The sequence below is a fragment of the Tenrec ecaudatus genome, chromosome 4 (genome assembly GCF_050624435.1).
Source record: "Tenrec ecaudatus isolate mTenEca1 chromosome 4, mTenEca1.hap1, whole genome shotgun sequence".
NCBI lineage: Eukaryota > Metazoa > Chordata > Mammalia > Afrosoricida > Tenrecidae > Tenrec > Tenrec ecaudatus.
This window is the reverse complement of record NC_134533.1, coordinates 72,985,239-73,006,182: the sequence shown is the minus strand read 5'-3', so window position 1 is coordinate 73,006,182 and position 20,944 is coordinate 72,985,239. Positions and strand designations below refer to the sequence as shown.

Genomic DNA, 20,944 nt, shown 5'->3' with positions numbered 1-20,944 from the left:
GGTAACGTCCCCGATAAATCCCCATAATTGTAAGTCTGTAGCAATAGGGAAGCATGAGGTACATCTCATGTTGCATGAGGTCACAAATGGCCATGCTCATGCCATTTTGCACATATTGTTACATGCCCAAAAGAGAAAATTCCTTCGTTCAATATGGCAAAAAGGAAAATAAAACCTAAAAGTATTCGAACTAGCTAGCAAATAGGGTAAAATGCTAACAATAACTAAATCTGGGAGAAGGATATGTGATCTTTGTACTGTTCTGATTCTTACAAATTTTTGGTAAGTCTGGAATGATTTCTAAATAAAACTAAGAGTAAATCTAGACCCAGAAAAAAAGTAACTTGAGAGATCATAGGCATTATCAAAATCTAGGCTTTAGAAGGTATTGGCATTATCACCCCTAAACATTTAAACTGATTTTTTTGAAATAAAAAATTAATATATAACAACATAGTTAGCAGGATAGGCGGTGGAATAAACCTGAGTGACTTTTCATTAGTTAGATTCAGTTACTGAAGAGCTAATTATTTGAAGATACCTCAGAAAATGCAACCTAAATTACAACTCATTTAAGTAATATAAAGACAATGGCATGATAGACCTCGCTGGAGGCTGTTCAAGCTATACAAGAATACTTGTCCAAATATGAGGTGACTGATGTGTCCTTCTAAGGGTATTATGTCTTGAAGCAATGATGTCCATCTTTAAGATTAAGCACGTATCTTGCTTCTCACAGTTACTTCCTATATTTAGCATTGATTGTGGACTTCTGTATGAATCGATTTTTACTATGCTGGTTATAACTATTCAGCTCCAGTAATCCCTAACATTTATCAGTCAGCATTTTAATAAATGCAGAAACCCTCCTCTCTCCATAACTGCCTGTTTTTATCAATATGGTATCATAGGTTCAATTTCACTTTTCGATGATCTGTCATTTATTATTGTACACGATTATCCTGGGTCCAAATAATCCCGTATTTCGCCAGTGAAGTCTTCAGCCTAGGTGCTATGTCCTTGTGATATACTACTGTTGTGTAATTCCAAGTATTATCTTCTAGGGGAGGTTGGGAGGAAATGAGCTAATCATAATGAGACCAAGAAATGTTCTCAAATTTATTTTGGTGATGAGTGCACAACCCTTTTAAATATGACTGAACTGAATTACAATGGTACATGAATTATATGTCAGTAAAACTTTAGAAGGGATTAAAGTTCTATAGGGTCTGTAGTGATGCCCCTTCTTTCATTTCTGTTACTGATCACTTGGGTTTTCTTCCTTTTCTTCTTGGTTCATCTACTTTAGGCTTTATCAATATTATTGATTTTCAAAGAACAACCTTTTGGTTTCATAGTCTCCAGTATTTTTTTGTTTCCAATTTTCCCCATTTCTGTTCATCATCATTACCTCCTCCTACTAAATTAATTTAAACTTACTCTTTTTTCTTTAGATATCAGCTTAGAGTATGGATTAGAGACCTTTCTTCTTTTCTAATATAAGCATTTATGTTATGAGTTCCCTATATTGCTTTAAATGCTGATATATTTATTATAATTTCATTTCAAATTGGTTAAAATATTTTCCAGTTTTTCTTGGTATTCCATTTATTTACATGTGTTTTTAATATTTCCAAAGCTTTGGTATTTTTCCACTTATCATTCTGTTAGTGAGTTCTAGTTTATTTCTGTTTTGGTGAGAGAATGTATATCATATAATTTTAATTCTTTAATTCTGCTTTATGGTACTGAATATAGTACATATAACTAAAAGTTCTAGGTATAGCCTGCTTCAGTATTCTTTAGATTAGTGTTTGCATGATATATATTTCCACCCTTTTACTTTTTATTTATATCTTTGCAATTATAGTGGATTTCTTGTGTAGACAGAATATAGTTGGGTCTTGCCTTTTTACTAAATTGGGACAGTCTGTTGTTTTAATTGGGTGGTTGAGATTATTTAGTACATTTAATATAAGCTTTAATGTCATTTTGCTAATTCCCATGTTTCATCTGTTCGTTATTTCTTTTTACCTCCTTTTCCTTATGCTTTTGGATTGAAGGTATTCTTTTTAAAAAGGTCCATTTTTAATTCACTATTGACATATTTAAATTTCTATTTAGAATTCTTAGTGTTTGTCTTAGAATTTATAGATTACCATCAAATAGTACACCATTCCATGTGTACGATAAAAACCTTAAGATAGTAAATTCCCAATTATTCTTTCCTATTGCTCTTAAATATCTACATTCATGCATGTTATAAATCCACAAGCATTACTACTTTAGCTCTAGTCAAGAGCTAATTATCTTTTAGTGATTCAAGATAACAAAAATGCCCTTAATAGTTACCTTTCCTTTAACCATTTCTAGAGCTCTCAATTTATTTGTATAAGATTCAAGTTTGTGTTTGTCTTAGTACCTAGTGCTGCTGTAACACAAAGACCACAAGTGAGCAGCTTTAAAGAACACAAATTTATTTTCTCAGAATTAAAAAGGCTGAAAGTCCAAATTAGGGTATTGGCTCTCCTGAATTCTTCCTTGTCAGTAGTTTCTGGCTTCCTCAGAATTCCTTGGTTTACAGAGGTTTACACAAAGGCATCTATCTTTGTGTGTGTGTGTGTGCATGCACACGCGTGTTCTGGTCTTTTTGTAATTGAGAAGTGATTAAGCATGACCTCTATGGAAGGTAATCTGCTCTGCCCGCAGCCAACTGATTCAAACATATCCCAATGAGTGATCACATTGATGGGGTGGTAGTGGAGCTGAGTACTTCACAAACTTTTTAATGCACCCTCATATTACGGAGAAAATTTTTCTGCAGCCATCCGCCAACCACAAATGCATGTTTAAATATGTTTTGTTTGGAATAACCCTATACATGCATAGACTGAAACTCTACTAGGAATACTTTTTTTTCTTTAATCATTTTATTGGGGTCCTTGCAGATATAATAATCCACAAACCAATTATATCAAGTGAACTTGTACAGATGCTGCCACCATAGTTTTCACATTATCTTTCTTCTTGAGCGCTTTAATATCAGCCCCTTTATTCCCTCCCTCCCTCCACCAGCCTATCACCCTCATGAATCCTCTATATTATTACAATCTTTTTAATATTTTATGCCATCCAATGTATCCCTTCACCTACAATTCTGTTATTTGTCCCCTCAAGGAGGGTTATACAGCCATCACTGCTATCAGTTCCACTTCTTGCCCTCCCCCCACCTTCCTGTACTCTCATGGAATCATTACTCCCATTACTGTTTGAGAGGTTTAATCTATACTGGGTTCTGTGTATCGAAAGCTCTTATCTGCACCAATGTACATATGCCCGTCTAGCAGGATTTGTGAGGCAGAACTGAGGCCGTAATAGTTGGGGAGAGAGTAATAAAGAACTAGAGGAGTGTTGTGTGTTTTTTCAGGGCTATACTGCACCCTGGATGTTTAGTCCCTTCGTGTGAACCTTCTGTGAGGGAATGTCCAATTATCAACAGATGGGCTCTGTGTCTCCACTCTGACCCCTCTCCTTCACATCAATATGATTGTTTACTTTTGAGCTTCTGACACCTGTTCCCATTAACAACTCGTACTTGCACAGGCTGGATGCTTCTTCAACGTGGGCTTGGTTGTTCCTCTGCTGGATGGCAGCTTGTTTGACTTCAAGTCCTTCAAACCACAGACACGATAGCTTTTTAAAAAACATTTTATTAGGGACTCATACAACTCTTATCACAATCCATGCATACATCATTGTATAACGCACATCTGTACATTCTTGGCCCTCATCATTTTCAAAGCATTTGCTCTCCACTTAAGCCCTTTGCATCAGGTCCTCTTTTTTCCCCACCCCCCCGCTTCCCCTCCCTCATGAGCCCTTGATAATTTATAAATTGTTATTTTGTCATATCTTGCCCTATCTGGCGTCTCCCTTCACCCTCTTTTCTGTTGTCCGTCCTGCAGGGAGGAGGTCACATGCAGATCATTGTAATCAGTTCCCTCTTTCCAACCCACTCACCCTCTACCCTCCCAGTATCTCCCCTCACACCCCTGGTCCTGAAGGTGTCATCCTCCCTGGATTCTCTGTGCCTCCAGCTCCTATCTGCACCAGTGTACAATCTCTGCTCTATCCAGACTTGCAAGGTAGAATTCGGATCATGGTAGTTGGGGGGGGGAGGAAGCATTTAGGGACTGGAGGAAAGCTGTATTCTTCCTCGGTGGTACATCGCACCCTGACTCCTCCCCTAGACCACTCTGTGAGGGGATCTCCAGTGGCCGACAAATGGGCTTTGGGTCTCCCCTCTGCACTTCCCCTTTCATTCACTATGGTAAGATTTTTTTTTCTTTCTGATGATGCCTTATACCTGATCCCTTTGACACCTCCTGATCGCACAGGCTGATGTGCTTCTTCCATGTGGGCTTTGTTGCTTCTGAGCTAGATGGCCGCTTGTTCACCTTCAAGCCTTTAAGACCCCAGACACTATCTCTTTTGATAGCCGGGCAGCTTCAGCTTTCTTCGCCACATTTGCTTATACACCGTTTGTCCTCGGCGATCGTATCATGGAGGTGTGTATCCAATGATATGATTTTTTGTTCTTTGATGCCTGATAACTGATCCCTTTGGAACCATGTGATCATGCAGGCTGGTGTGTTCTTCCATGTGGGCTTTGTTGCTTCTGAGCTAGATGGCCGCTTGTTTATCTTCAAGCCTTTAAGACCCCAGACACTATCTCTTTTGATAGCCAGGCACCATCAGCTTTCTTCACCACATTTGCTTGTTCACCTGCTTTGGCTTCAGCGGTTGCAGACACTGTATCTTTTAATAGCCGGGGATCATCCATTTTCTTCACCACATGTGCTTACGCACTCATTTTGTTCTCAGTGTTCCTATTGGGAAGGTGAGTATCACACAGTGCTATGTTATTAGAACAAAGTGTCCTTGTGCTGAAGGTAGACTTGAGTAGCAGCCCAAAGTCCGCCTGCTACCTTAATGTATTAACATATAAGAATATGTACATAGATCAATACCCTTATCTTTATATGTTAATATATTTACATATGTACACATCTATATTTATACCTCTCTATATAGTTTTTACTTCCTGGTTCTTTCCTTTATTTAGCAATGCTTATTTTACCTTATCTCATATTGGGAAAATTCATGGTCTGTATTCTCTTCAACTATTTCCTCTGCCCCATTTCTCTCTGTCTTATTTTTCTAGGAGTCAATTACTACATCAGACCATTTGCTATTTTCTCACAGCTCTTAGATACTCTGTTCTACACACCTCCACCCCAATTGTTAAGTCTTTGTTTTCTCTCTGTGCCTCAGTTTGATTAATTTCTATATAATTAACTTCAAGTTCAGTTTTTTTTCTCCTTTGGTCAGGTCAAACCAATTGCTGAGGCGTATCAAGTGCATTCTTCATCTTTGTTACTGTTTTTTGCTTGTATCATAATGATTATTTTTTCCTTTTTTCTTGAAATGCTCCATCTGTTCATTCACTTAGCTATATTATTACAAGAACATTTTTAGCATATCAAGCATAATTATTTTAAGCCCCAACTATAATGGTTCTGACATAATCTGAGTAGTTTACTGTTCATGTGTTGGTCACATTGACAATAGGTTCTGTTAGTGGTAGTGCTGATGGGTGGGGGCTGGTGGTGTTTGGTTCTGCTTTATCTACTTGTCTCCAAAATGTTACCTGAATGCTAAACATCCTGGGCAGGACAGGAAAAAGTGAAATGAGTAGAATGTATGCCCAGAAAAGGGCATGCTTCTTTTACTAGACTATTCGTCTGGAAGTTGAGTCAATCCAAATAAGAAGTGAGCTGGGGTTGGGTTTTGCTGTTGCCATGGTTATGTGCGGTACCCCAGAGTCTTTACAATTTTTTCTTATTTGGATTGAGGATGGTTTGTCAGAGACGTTCAATGTTCCTGTTCCATTTTCAGATTTAGATAATCCCTGTAAATCAATCTGCCAAGTCGGGGTCTCACTAGGCTCCCCCAGGTGGCTTGTTACCCTGGCTTGCCAGCCCTGTGGTGGGGACAGGGTGTTTCTCTTTTGTCCCTGGTAAGCCTTAGATAAACGTAGGCACATACCTGTGTCTATCGGGGGTAAAGCTGTTTCAGTGGGCCTGTCCCCTCTCTGCAGGAGAGCTTTAATAAAACCATATCCAGTACACTTCCCTGCCTTATCCCCAAGGGTGGTATTGGAGGGTAGTATTTTGATTTTCCTGTCTCTTCCCCCTGACACAATAGCTTTCTGTTGTTAGGGCAGAAGTGAAGCTATTACCAGATTTCTACCCCCGAGGCAGAGGACCTAAGTTAACTCTAAGGATACTAACTTTTTTAAAGCCTGTTTCTATTCTTTGTGTTTCTCTTCTGTTTGTGCAAAGCAGCCCTGGTCAGGAGTTCATATCCACCAGTCTTCACTCCAGCTGTTTGCTCCTGGGAAGATTTAGTCTCAGAAATCCTATATAGGATTGTTCTGAGTCGGAATGTACTCACTCCATGCAGTGGGGTCGTGTTTTTGGTTCGTTTGTTTGGTTGTACAGATTGGTCTCTCTCATTATGTTTTCCTCACATATTTGATGACCCTTGGTTCTCCAACTTCCCGAGTGATTACACTGCGTAGACAATTGATGTCGGCTCCGTTTGAAGGTGGTAACATTTATTTATATGGAAGTCCTCATCCTGAATGAGAAAGCTGAGCCAGCTCAGTGTGCACGGGCATATCCTAATGAAGATTAAGCTTTGTCTCACACTGCGTGTGGAGCCCCGGTGACACAGTGGTGACATTTTAGCCTGCAGACCACAAGGTCGAACCATGAGCCGCTCCTCAGGAGAAAGAGGAGTCTTTCTACTCCTGTAAACAGTTAGTCTCCTAAAAGTACAGGGGCTGCTTTAAGCCTGCCCTATAGGCTCACTCTAAATAAGAATCAACTCGGTGGCAGTGAATTTGGTTTAGTGATCGGATTATATATGTTGAGAGAAAGTAGTCATTTTAATTTAAACAACCATAACTGCAAAGAAAGGAGAACTTTACTTGGAGATTGCATTATTTTAAGGTATCTCAACCAAGAGTTTTCCCTCTGAGTCCGTTGTGGAAGTCCACCTTTACTCAAGAGCCCGCGTAACACTCTACAGGGAGAGTTAACCAGGTCATACATCCAGTACGTGCAGAAAGCAGCTGGAACCCATGCTTACTTCTCATACAGAGGGAAAAGACTGGGCCACAATGTCCAGCCACTCTGATTCTCACTCCACAATTAGTTCCTGCATCTCTGTATTTGGCGATTCCAAGCAGCTTCCTAGACCTTTGTTTCTTTAGTGACACAATAGCGCATCATCTGATCTCCATCTCTGAGGACTGTGCCAAACCCCTGCTTTCTCACTGGTACCCTCTTTTGCCTTCAGCAGCACAGGCATGGGGGTGTGTGTCTTTATGATTACATCAATGGGTGCTTGCAGAAAGGGGAAGCAAATGCATGGGACTGGCATACCATCGTCCAAAAATGCTTTCTGAAAAAGTTGGTTCTCTGCAGGCACACAGCAATGTTCCACTCAGTTAAGGAGAGCCCCTCTGTTCAGTAAGAACCAAGTCAGGGCCTTTACTTTTAATAACCAAATATCACTGTGGATGCCTATAAATCTCATAGCTGAAGAATACGGATCTTGCTTCTATCAACAAAACAAAACACAGACTCCTCAGGGCCTCTCTCACCAGAGAGCTGGGTCTCGGATTGGCCAATGGCCAGCTCCTGTCAAAATTTCACTTAAAACCAATAAACTGCCATTCTTCAGGGTTTTCTACATCAAGACAGATGACCAGAAAGCAATATTCTCTCAGCCTACTTTAGCTTAGCTCCCTGTAGAAATGCCCTTTCTGCGCTATGATTTATGGAGCGGGCCCTGCCTGAGGGTTAATAGATACTTCTTGATGGGACTTCTGCAAAATCACACTTGACTAGATTTAATTGTGAAATTTTATATATCGCATATAAGAACTGCATGTGAAATTCTTCTTATGATTTTGAGCCAAGAGAAGATCTATTTTTTCCCTTCCTGCTCTAAAAAGCTGATAGGCTTCTCAAATGGGCAGCAGGAGACAATTGATACCTTTCATAACGCTACACAGTTGGCTTGGCTGCTCAGGTCAGCACTAATTGCAGTGCTTGAGTCCAATAAGCAGATCCTCCCAAAGGCACAAACTCTACTGCAAAGTCCAGGGGCTGAGGAAACAGTCCGCTTGCAGTTCAAATCCTAACTATACTGCTTTCAGAACTCTACAGGATTTCATTCAAAGGTGTGTGTTTCACAGAATTTATGCAGGTTGCAAAGGTAATAATGCATGAGGGTGTACCGACAAGGCTTTAAGTTCTGTGCAACAGTGGAAAAAGCATGGCATGTGGAGTCAACAGGTCTGGGGCCACGTGTCCACTTGCTTGTCTGTTATGTCCTGAACAAGTCAGTTACCCTCCTACTTTCTCCCCAAAATAAGTAACCACAGCAACAGCAAGCATTGCCGTCAACTGAGAGGGACCCACAAGGCTGAAAGCTTTACCGAACAGACTAGCACCTAGTTCTCCCGTGGAGAAGCTGGTGGGTTCCAACCCCAAGTCTTTCCGCTACCCGCTTTGTGCACAGCCCCTGTGCCACGTGCTCCGCTGACCTCCTGGACGCCTCCCACAGCAAGTGAAGTTCACTGCGCCGGCCCTACTTCGCTTTCAGGATCAACTCTGATTGCCTTTGTGCAAGCACGTTCTAATGATGTGACATGCATGATAATCACTATCAGCAAACGGATTGTCTTACAGACTAGTTCTTCCCTGCAAAGCCTGCGGCCCTCTGCTCTTAAAAAGTGAGCACCCCTTTTCACGAAGATGGCGCTGAAGGCAAAGAAGGAAGCTCTTGCCCCTCCCAAAACGGAAGCCAAAGCAAAGGCTTTAAAAGCCAAGAAGGCCGTGCTGAAAGGCGTCCACAGCCACAAAAAAAAGAAGATCCGCACGTCACCCACCTTCCGACGGCCCAAGACCTTGAGACTAAGGAGGCAGCCCAAATACCCTTGGAAGAGCGCCCCCAGGAGAAATAAGCTGGACCATTATGCCATCATCAAGTTCCCCTTGACTACAGAGTCTGCCATGAAGAAGATCGAAGATAACAACACACTTGTGTTCATTGTGGATGTCAAAGCCAACAAACACCAGATCAAACAGGCTGTGAAGAAGCTCTATGACACTGACGTAGCCAAGGTCAACACCTTGATCAGGCCTGATGGGGAGAAGAAGGCATATGTTCGACTGGCTCCTGACTATGACGCTTTAGATGTTGCCAACAAAATTGGAATGATCTAAAGTGAGCCCAGCTGGCTAATGCTAAATATAAACTTTTTCAATATATTAAAAAAAAAAGTGAGCACCACACCCAGGTGCTGCTGAGAAGTCCTTCGTGGATTGTGTCAGCATTTGCTACACACTTCTGTAAGACTAATGGTTCAGCCCATTTCTACACCAAAGTGTCTGCACACTGCATTCTGACACAGTACTGTTTCTCAGGGGTGCTGGGGTTGGGGTAGGGCAAAGACCAGCAAAACAGCACAGAAGCAAAAGTTAGCAGGACGCCTACTCAGCATGGGACACTAATGAGGGAAATGTGTTTTTTATTAAATGTCACCAGTTAAACTACTAATATTTCCATAAATGGAAACATATACCTTAATAAACATTAATACTGAAAGGATCAGCTTGTGACCCAGCTGGAAGTTGCTGCTGACCACAAGCTCAGCATCACTACCTTGGAGGTGAGGAAGGGGAGACTTAGGGGCATGGGGTCTCAGCAGACCCCTTGCAGTTATGTGGCCACTCAGCAAGTCAGCAGCATGGGTAGAAATCATCTTCTCCTCTCTTTCCAATAAATCATGCTGCCACAATGGGATTTTATAAACAAAAATATATATTTTAAAAGCACTTGGCTCCTTTAAGACATTAACACACATTAATCTCTGTGGCACTATTATGAGCAACTCTCCTAAAGGCACAGATGTGTAAAAAGATGCAGAAGTTAAGTAATTCCTTTATGGTCATTTTGAGGGATTGGTAACAAAGTCATGATTAAATATCATACAGTACTGATTTTATATGCTAGCTGAGCACTTGAGCTCAGAATCAAGTGTCTGGAAGTACTAAGTGCCAATGAGAAGTCGCGATACGTAAGCACCCTCTAGTAAATTCATAATAGAAAATCTCTTTACTACTGGCCAGCAACACATTAAATCACAGCTGCAAACGTAAGGGACAAATACATTTTCCCTTCTTTTCAGTATTACCAGAGACTCAAGTGCTTCTAAAATACCTAACTTGGTTCAAGAATCATTATATAAAACAGCAAGTAAATGTCCAAAAATGTATTCAATACGAAGGCTACCTTGATTCTGGTTACCTAACACAACGGCAAAGAATAAGCATCCTGAACAAATAGACTGGGATTACTGTCGCCAGACGCTCTCTACTTTCTCACTCCTCAGAGCCATCACCTCAGAGATGCCCAATGGCAGAAAAATGCAGCCAGCAGCAGCTCCCTCAACTGCTTACTTTAGTGATGACAATGTCCACATTAGCTCCTAACCTTTTGATTCCAAGGGTAATGCAAAATAGTTCTCATCTCAAAATCAGCGATAAAAGTGTTAAAAATAAGTGGTTGACTCATCCAAGTAAATGCTGATGCAATTTAAGTATTCATCTTCTTTCTTTGCATGGTAAAATTGTTCAACTTACTTGATTGAGAGAATCAAAGTACTAGCACAGATGCCTACACAATCTGTAATTTTCCTTTATGGTGTAATTAGGCAGTACTGTGTAGCGGTTTTTAAAAGTTCATGAAAATGGAATTCAGAGGGGACCTAATGCAAAGGGCTTAAGTGGAGAGCAAATGCTTTGAGAATGATGAGGGCAGTCAATGTACAGATGTGCTTTACACAATTGATGTATGTATGGATTGTGATAAGAGTTGTATGAGTCCCTAATAAAATGTTTTTAAAAAAGAAAGAAAATGGAATTCGGAGGAGCCAATGCCATGGGCTTAAGTGGAGAGCAAATGTTTTGAGAATTATGAGGACAATGAATGTACAAATGTGCTTTACACAATTGATGTATGTATGGACTGTGATAAGAGTTGTATGAGCCCCTAATAAAATGATTTTTTTTAAAGTAAATGTCTTGAAAAGAATGGAGTCAACATATATACAAACATGCCTGATTCAATTGATATATAGATTGTGATAAGAGTTGTATGAGCCCCCAATAAAATTATTTAAAAAAACAGACATGTTGTTGGGGGTCGAAGATTACATTGCTCAAGTAAGACTGTAGCAATAAAACATATTTTTCAGCCCTAAAAAAAAAAGAAAGAACAATTGATGTATGTATATGTATCGATTGTGATAAGAGTTCTATGAGTCCCTAATAAAATGTAAAAAAAGAAAAGAGGAGAAAAAAATGATTAGGGAAAAGAATGTACAGATGTGCTTTGTACAATTGATGTATGTATATGTATGGACTATGATAAGAGTTCTATGAGCCCCTAATAAATTGTTTAAAAAAAAAAGAAAGAAAGAAAGAAAACGAAAATGGAATTCAAAGACAATGGAATTTCCCCCAGAAACCTTTGAAGCCTCCTCGAAAGCATAAACTCAGATTCTGCCAGAATTGACCATGTCTTTGGGGAAGTCATTTAACCTCTCTGAGACTTAGCTTTGTCATCTCTAAATTGGGCCTAATAACAGTCTCTACTCAAACAGGTTATCAGTAAACAAAGAGGATAAGAATAAAGGATATAAAGAACAGGAAACGAGACAGTGTCTGACACAAATAAGCAATTATTAGCAATTAGTATTATAGCTCAGCTCTTAAATGGGTAGAAATGACTGATTAGAGGTTCATTTGCTAATATTGGTGACAAAAAATGGCATCTTGGGACTTTCTGCCAAGATCCAAGAACTCCATCTTCCCGGTCTTTGTAGCAGTTGCTAGACTAAAATACATTTTGAAGCTTTATACCTCATACTATTTACTAGTCCTCTTATTAGAAAAAGACAACTGCTAACATAGTCCACAAAAATCATGATTTGTACCCTAGTGAAGTGGATGGCATGTGGGCTCCCAACAGCTTGTGAATGTCCACCTAAGGCATAACTATGGACCTCTATTGTCCAGGAGAAAACAAGCAAAACAAAACAAAAAGTAAGAAGGTAATCAAAAGCTCAAAGAAATAAGTCAATATGAGTCACAACCTGGGAGACCAGAAGCACTAGATGGTGCCCAACTACTACCACTGATTTCTCTGAATGGGTTCAAAATAGATGCTCCCAGATAGAATGAAAGGTAAATGTGGGGAATCAAATTCTTTTTAAAACAAACCCACAACAACAAAATCCTTGACAAACTGAACAGGGGAGAATAGAAGTATCCTGAGATTATCATCCTGAAATACATTTTAAAATCTAGAACTGAATCTATCCTGAGTTCATCTTTTAGCAAAATGGCAGAGTAGCACACACAATAAAGGCTATTGTCCATAAAAGAGATGCTTTCATTAACATAATCCACATGAGACCAAAAGGCGAACCATGACTCAGAAGCAAAAATGAGAAAATAAGGGAGCAGGGAAACTAGAACAAAACACAAATGAAGAGGATATTCACATATTATGATAAATGTAGCATCATTAGATAATGTGTGCAGACATTGTCACCAAAAACTCAATACTATTTTAAAAGAATTTTTAAAAGTTAAAAAAAAGGCAACAATCCCCCAAACCCTATAGTGATTTCAATTTGGAAATGTATGATCTTGAAAAAGGTAATATATATAGAAATGCATGTGACAGCAGGCAATTTGAATACAGTAAAGCTGTCCATGGAAGGAGCCACAAACTTGGCAGTTCAAAATCAGCAGCTGCTCTGCAGGACAAAGAGGAAGCTTGCTAATCCTGTAAACCCCGGTTCTCAACCTGTGGGTCACGACCCCTTTGGGGGGTGTCAAACGACCCTCCCACAGGGGTCACCGATTCATCACAGTAGCAAAATTACAGTGATGAAGTGCAAAAAAGATAATTTTATGATTGTGGGGTCACCACAACCTGAGGAACTGTATGAAAGGGCTGCGGCATTAGGAAGGTGGAGACCCACTGCTGTAAAGAGTCACAGTCTCAGAAACCTCTAGCTCCAGTTCTACTCTGTCCTATCTGGGCATAATGAGTTGGAATTGATTTGATAGCAGTGAGCTTTGGTTTTCATTCATGTCCATGGCCATGCCACCTTCAACCCATCCAATCTCAAATGACTGTAGTAAACATTGTTGGTACTGCTAAGACACCATAAAAAACACTACTTTAGAACCTGGATAAAGTGGGAGGAAAAGGTGGAACGAAACTCAAATCATAAGAGATCAAGCTTATTAGTTGGATAGACTGGTGGAGCCTGCAAAACAATGGCCCTTTGTCACCTTTCAGGTCTGGAACAGAACTTATCCCCATGACTCCACTACCAGCCCAACAAGAGACAGGTATGTAAGAGGAGCAGTAACACTAGTGAAGTTCATGTGCCGTAGGACCTTAGAATAATCATCCATGTGAGACGAAGGGACAGTGTTTTCCCAAAGACAATGTCAGAAGGGTGGGGAGAGGAGGAGAGGTGGAGGCAGGCAACATAGGCAGGAGGGTGAGTGGTGTTGCATTGAGGGGACTGTAATGAAAGAGACGAAGCAAACATGTGTGGACTGTTGAATGTAGAAACTGTCTTCTACTCAGTAAGCCTTCCCCACATTGACAATAAAAAAGTTGTTTTGTAAAAGCTTTGTTTCACACAAAAGGAAACCTCTTAGAATGGGCACAGCAACTTCCTATCTACTTGGAGCCATCCTGAGGCTAAAAATGGACATTATACAATCAGGTTCTCATCGTTAACTGTCAATGTGCAAATTATCATTGAATGCAGAAAGTTTTTAATATTATCAGCAGAAAAAATACAGAAAAAGCTGTAAAAGCTAGAACTTGTGTGAGGAAATCTACCAGAGAAGGTAAATATTTCCCATTAAAATGAGCAATAGGAAAATGATAAGGCTGTGCTTTGTCAATGGTGGAAAACTGAGAATCAGAAACATGGTATTTCTCCTAGGAATATGTGCTTCTCCAAATGAATGCTAAACGAGAAGCCAGAGAAGTCTTCTCTCTTTAGCACCGATTCCCTAACACTGGACGGATAATCGTATGATTCATGCTCTCAGCACAACGTCTCAGGGATCACACTAAACAGAAGGATATAAAAATATCCCACATAGTCCTTGGGTAGTCCCTGCCCTCAGTGATATGACAGCCTAGAGGAAGAGACAAATTAACAATAACAATCCTATCATGGGAAACACCAGGAAACACACAGCAGGACACCTAGCCTCGGGTTTACAAGTATAGATGTGGGATTGGACTGTGTGTCCTGGAAACAAGTGCTGTGGATCCTAGCCTCCACCTATGGCTAGAACCTCATTTGAGAATGTATGTCCATTGTTATGTTGATGTGGTGTTTTTAATGGCTGGTGTGCTTTAAGTCAATCTCCTTTGAAATATAATAGATTAAACCAGCAAGCACAGATGAGGGAAGGTACAAGATTTATGATCAAGAGAACTTCCTTAGAATTGATAAGGGGGAACAGATTACAAGGATCTACATGTGACCTCCTCCCTGGGAGACAGACAGCAGAGAAGCGGGTGAAGGGAGACTCCGGATAGGGCAAGATATGACAAAATAACAATCTATAAATTATCAAGGGCTCATGAGGGAGGGGGGAGTGGGGAGGAAGGGGGAAAAAAAAGAGGACCTGACCGCAAAGGGCTTAAGTGAAGAGCAAATGCTTTGAAAATGATTAGGGCAAAGAATGTACTGATGTGCTTTATACAATTGATGTATGTATATGTATGGATTATGATAAGAGTTGTATGAGCCCCTAATAAAATGTAAAAAAACAAAACAAAAAAGAATTGACCAAGAGAGTCTTCCCCGAGAGCTGACACCCGTAAGTTCAGACTTCTAGCCTCTTACAATGTGAGCAAAGGCATTTGTTTGCTAAAGCTACGCATTGTGGTTGTTCAAGCAGTACTTGACAAGGAACAAAGCATACTGAAGGAACTACAGAAAGTTCTGTATGGCTGAAGCATTCAATGGGAGGTGGACTTTATGGACACTGAATTGTGACACAGGACTAAAATAGAACAAAGTATTCTGTACCTCTTGGTATAGCTCATTTAGTTTAATAACTCATTCGATCAGCATGCAGATCCTTGTTACCACAATATGGTTCACAGACCGGGAACATCAGCCAAGCCTGGGAGCTACTAAACTTCAACAAGGGATAGGTACCCTTTCATACAGCTACTCAGGTTGTGGTGACCCCCAACCATAACATTATTTTCATTGCTACTTCATAACGGTAATTTTGCTACTGTTATGAATCAGGTGACCCCTGTGAAAGGGTCGTTCGACCTCAGGTTGCCAACCCACAGGTTGCCAACCGCTGCTGTAGAGATGATTTTTCAAGACTGCAAATCTTCACAGTAGCAGATCTTTGTTCTTCTCACTGCTGTGGAGTCCACTGTGAGCCATCGTAACCTTGTAGGACATAGTAGAGCAATCCCTTTGAGTTGCCAGGACTGTAAATCTTTTCAGGGTGGAAAGCCTCATCTTTCTCCTGTGGAGCAGCTGGTGGTTTCTCTCCTCACAATTATCATCCAAGCTTGTAACCCACTAAGGCGTCTGGGCTCCTCCACAGCAACAGAAAACCCTAACTTTCCCCTGCAGAGGGGCTGGTGGATTTGAACAGTTAACCTGTGGTTAGTAACTCAATGGGCAATACACAAAACTTGGGGGAGGGGGTGGGGAGACAGGCAAAAGATATTTCACCAAAGAAGCGAGAGAGAAAACAAGTAAGTTAGAGAAAATATTTAACTTCATTAATTGTCAAGGAATATGAATTAAAATCACAATGTGAATCCCCTACAAACTCACTAAAATAACTAAAGTATAAAATGTTTGCATATAAATGGAGCTTTCAAACAAAACGTGCCGTAATGCAAAGCAGTTTAGATGCTCCTTACAAAGTTCTATATACAAAGAGACTTTCAAAAGTTCATCGGGAAAAGTCCCTTACTTCTTAATTGCATTTTCCACGAACTTTAAAAAAAAAATCTTTTATTGGGGGCTTGTCCACGAACTTTTCGAAGTTACCTTTGTACTAAAAATCCAGCAATTCTTACCCTAGCTATTTAACCCAAAGAGTATATCCACACAAAGGATTACAAATTTTTACAGTTTCATCCATAAGAAACCAAAGCTTGAAACAACCAAATGTATCAACAGGTGAATAATTTGCTAACTGTGGCATATAAAACATGCCTGGAAAGACGGAAAAGCTCACACACAGAGCTTTTACAAATCCATTTCTGAAACAGTAACACAAAAAGGGCAAAGAATCAAAACAAGGAAAATTACAAGGTAAGAACTACGAAAGAATTTGTAGTAAATGTCATACGTAATAGTGCCACATTGAGAGCACTAGTCCTGAATATCCAGTCATCACTTCACCTATTTCATATTGTACGCATGTCCTAGGCAGTAAGTACAATGAGGTAAACAACAAATATGTAAAAGACAATAATTAGGAAAATAAAACACCCAAATACCATTTGGAGGTAAACATGATATGCGCTCAAACCTCATAAGAGCATAATAATTATTAGAATCAATAGGGTCCCTGGATATAAAACGAACACCTAAAGATCAACTGTAATAAGCATGTGAAAAGATGCTCAAAATAATTGTTTATTAGGAAAACACAACTCAAAACCAATGTGAAGGAATCAAGGCAAACCCAGGGGTGTTCGTGGGTTCTGACTCTAGCCATTCTGTAGGACAACATGGCTCAGCGGTTTCCACGGCTGGAATCGACAGAGGCAGACACCTTTCTCCTGTAAAGCACCTGATGAGCTCAAACCAGCACTACGAACAGCAGACGAGTTCTTAACCACTGCACCACCTGGCCGCTGACTCGACCTGAGCCCATAGCTAACCCCTCCCAAAGTCAAACTGATTTTTAAAAATAGGCAAAAGCCTTGAACAAGTACTTCACACGAGTACATCTCTATTTCGAGTGAACATAAAATGGTGTTCGACTCCCTTAGTCCTCCAGGGAGTCCAAGTCAAGCACAGCACTGAAAGGCAGAAGAGGAGCCCAGGCTGACAAGGAGGTGGGATTAGCGCTCTGAGGCACAGCTGACTGAAGAGGAGGTAAATCGTACACCCATTTTGGAAGATTTGGAAAACAAAATGCATCCTGTACGACCATATACTTCTACTTTTAAGTTATGTGCAGCAGAAATGCATATAAATCCTCAGCAAGAAACTAGGATGTTCATGGAAGCCCTGAATTTTATAGCCTCAAATTGAAAATTACTGAATGGCCATCAACATTAAAAGTGGATCAACTCCTGTTCATACAATGGAATTCTGTTCAACAATTAGAATGAATCCACAAACTGACGAAATTCAGGGAAGGAAGAATTTCACAAACATGCTGAACAGAAGCAGCTACGCAAAGAGCATATATTATGTGATTCTACTTCTACCAAGTACAACGTTACGCAAAACTGACGTCTCACGAAGCCCCTCTTACAGGTAGGGCAGCTGGTGGTTGGCCTGACTGGAGACAGTGGAAGCACAGGCTGCGAGGGCCCTGGGAATTCTGGCTTCACTGTGAATCGTCACCCACTCGCACACCTAGGGCCACGCTCTCACGTACTGTTCTGAAAGCATGACCACTTTCAAACAATCACAGAACATGCTGTCACATTTGTAACAAAGGTGAGTGCTTGAGGCAAAGAAAGAGAGTAAGGGAACGGACTGAAAGTGTGGGCTGGGGTGTTTGTGTGACGTCTCTACTCACTTTTGTCCTGTAATGCAATTTGTCGCTGATGCAGTAATGCCACCTCCTGTCCCAAAGCTTTCTTCTGTCTTTCCAGTTCATTTCGAAGCACCAACATTTTCAACTGCAGACATTCACTTTCTTTTTTCTAAGTAAATAAAGCCACAGGCACATTTGTGAAGAGGAAAGAAATGACCATGAATAAATTAAAATGCACAATTTTTCAAAACATATCATGGTTTAACTTGTGACTCCCTTGAGTCAGTTGCGTATCAGTGGCCATCACTATAATGAAAAAACACAGAAATACGCAGAAGAGTAAAAATGAGAACTCTCCAGTCTGTTTTTTCTGGGTTTTTTTTAAGAGCCCTAAAGAAGCTACCACATATCTTAGGCCCCTTAGCTAATATCACAATAAAACAAAACAAATAATAATGTTGATGAAATAGAGTCGTCAAAGATCGAAACAAAGAATCACTGTCTGACCAATTCCACATGAATATGTGGATATTTAGGTTTAAAAGATAATGCATTTACAAATAGTTCCCCTGACAAAGAGAAAAGGAAGAAATGGATGCAATTCTGGAAAACGAAATGTGTACAAGACTTACGAAGACTATACTACTGATGGAGAAAAAAATCAAAGAAATGCTGTGTTCGTAGATGAGAACACTTAGTAAAGATAATTTTTGTTTTCCAAATTTAAGTGTATTGCAATGCCAAGAACCATCCCATCAAGACGCTCAAAGATATAAACCAGCTGATTACAAAATGCACACGGAGAGCTAAAGGATTACAAATAGACAAAGCAATTTTGAGGAATAAAGTAAAATTGGAGGAATAAAAGTACTCAATAACATGTTCCTAAAGAGAGCAATATGAGTAACCTGTGCTATTAGAAATGTTGTATATTTTTATAACCCAGTTGTGATATTGTAAGCTGTACCATTGGGGTAAAGATTACTCTATTATTTCTTACGTGTGCATTTGCAATGATCTCAAAATTTTAAAAATATTTAAAAACACCAGTAATAATTCAGTGATGACAAAAGGGCACCAGAGATAATAAACTCTTGTTTTAATCAATCTCAAATCTAATTATATTGAGTGAAAGAAGCCAGACTCAGAAACTTACTAGATGGTCACATTTGTATGATATACTCTGAAGCACAAAGAGGCGGGTTTTCCAAGAGAGCAAGGGGATCCTGAGTGGTTGAAACTCAGGGAAGGTGTCTGTCAAAGTTCCGACTTTCACCAAATTTTCTCAGTCTGTAGACTGAGCAGATCATCGAGAAGCTGGACTACAAAGGAGAATGGGGCAGCAGGTTTGGGAGAAGGCTTTCAGTAACGGCTGTGAAGTGCAGACGGGACAGCCCAGCTTACTGAAAAGTTAAGAGTAGAAGCACTCACTGATAAAGATCAAGACCTTCCGTATGGCTTATATCTCAACACAAAGAAACAAAACCTCACACAACTGGTCCAACAAGCAACTATCGGAAGTTGGCCAGGATTCCATGCTACTTGGATCTACAATCAGTACCCATGGAAATCCAATGATGGATTGCAGGCTGCAAAAAAACGCTGCAAAAACACTTCTGAAAGGGTTCACGGCGAGCAAAGACAGCATTCTGAGGACTAGGCCATGGTTATTTTCAACCACCTCTTTTGTATGAGAAAGCTGGAGAGAGGACACAGTTTGCAATGAGCTGCTGATCTAAAGACTGGAGGTTTGAATCTACGCAGCAGCTCTGTGAAAAGCAAAAACCCCAAAACCAGGTCTGACAGTCGGCTTCCATAAAGATCGCAGCCAAGAAAATCCTACGGAGCAGTTCTACTCTGACACTCCGGGTCCATAGTCTGGGACTGACTGGATAGCAGCTCCTCCCACCCCCCCCACCCACCACCCCCACCCACCACCCACCACCCCCACCACCACTTGAGTTATGTACACAGTCGATTAGAAGTGGGATGGAAAATCTATTAGGTGAATCCATTCGCTGGGAGAAAGAAAGCTTTCAGAAAAACTCAGTCTCTCTCTCAGATCACAGACAATGAGGAAGCACAGGCAGGCAAGAAGATGAGTAACGGTTTGGCCTTCCAGGCACTGGGCATGGAAAATGGCTTTGGCAGTTGTGTAGAAAGTCCTTTACAGTGATGATTTCTCACCCAAAATGCTCTTTCTCATCCCTGAAATCCTGATTCTAAACAGATGGCACGATCATTCATGAGAGGCATTCAAGCCAAGAAAAGAAGCCGGCAGGCTTATTTCCAATCATCATTATTAATACTGACTGTGAAAGCTTATGAAATGTGCATTTAAAAAATATTCCTCAGCATTTTTTCTTCCTTCAATAACAAAAACACTGATAGAGGGCTGGTACATGTTCTTAGAGGAATGAGACATGGTCCCTGCATTCTCTTAAGTTTCGGCTGAGTGAAGGCAAGAGCCATTGGCCCTTTCAACCAACTATACAAGCAAATGACAAGGAGGTTACTTATAAAAGAAAAAACAAGAAACAATATGGATTTCATTAACAATTCTATTGTGTGAGCAGGAATAAAAAAAGTATGTGTATACGCGCGCGCGCGTGCGCGCACACACACACACACACACACACACACAAGAGAAGGCTTAACAAATTTGTAGGAAAATTCTACCATCATTTCATTCCATTTTTCCAATAAGTTTTTGAAACTTCTTCAGAGATATACCTTCTTGGGAAGCAAGTTTTGGCCTCAAAGAAACAGGTGTTTGATATCCTTAACTTGAATTTGTTCACAAAATAAGTCAACTGAATTCTACCTGAGCAGAGGGGTAAAAAAGACAGAAAAAGAAGGGCACTGTATCAGGAAAAAAGAACTACGCCTACCCACCAGGTTGCTAGGAGTCAGAATTGACTCAACCATATACAACAACATTATCATGACTAGCCTGCTTTATTCCAGAGTGCACTCTTAAATTGGAGTATGTT

General features: G+C 40.3%; 1 protein-coding gene across 5 annotated transcripts in view; it reads right to left on the bottom strand.

Moving 5' to 3' along the window:
- Positions 1 to 20,944, bottom strand: part of UVRAG (UV radiation resistance associated) — a 276,222-nt gene that overhangs the window by 125,454 nt on the left and 129,824 nt on the right. For all 5 annotated transcript variants that reach the window (XM_075546293.1, XM_075546292.1, XM_075546294.1 and 2 more), the window contains one exon: positions 17,994 to 18,120. In XM_075546293.1, coding sequence (XP_075402408.1) covers positions 17,994 to 18,120 — 127 coding nt within the window. The remainder of the gene's footprint in view (positions 1 to 17,993; positions 18,121 to 20,944) is intronic.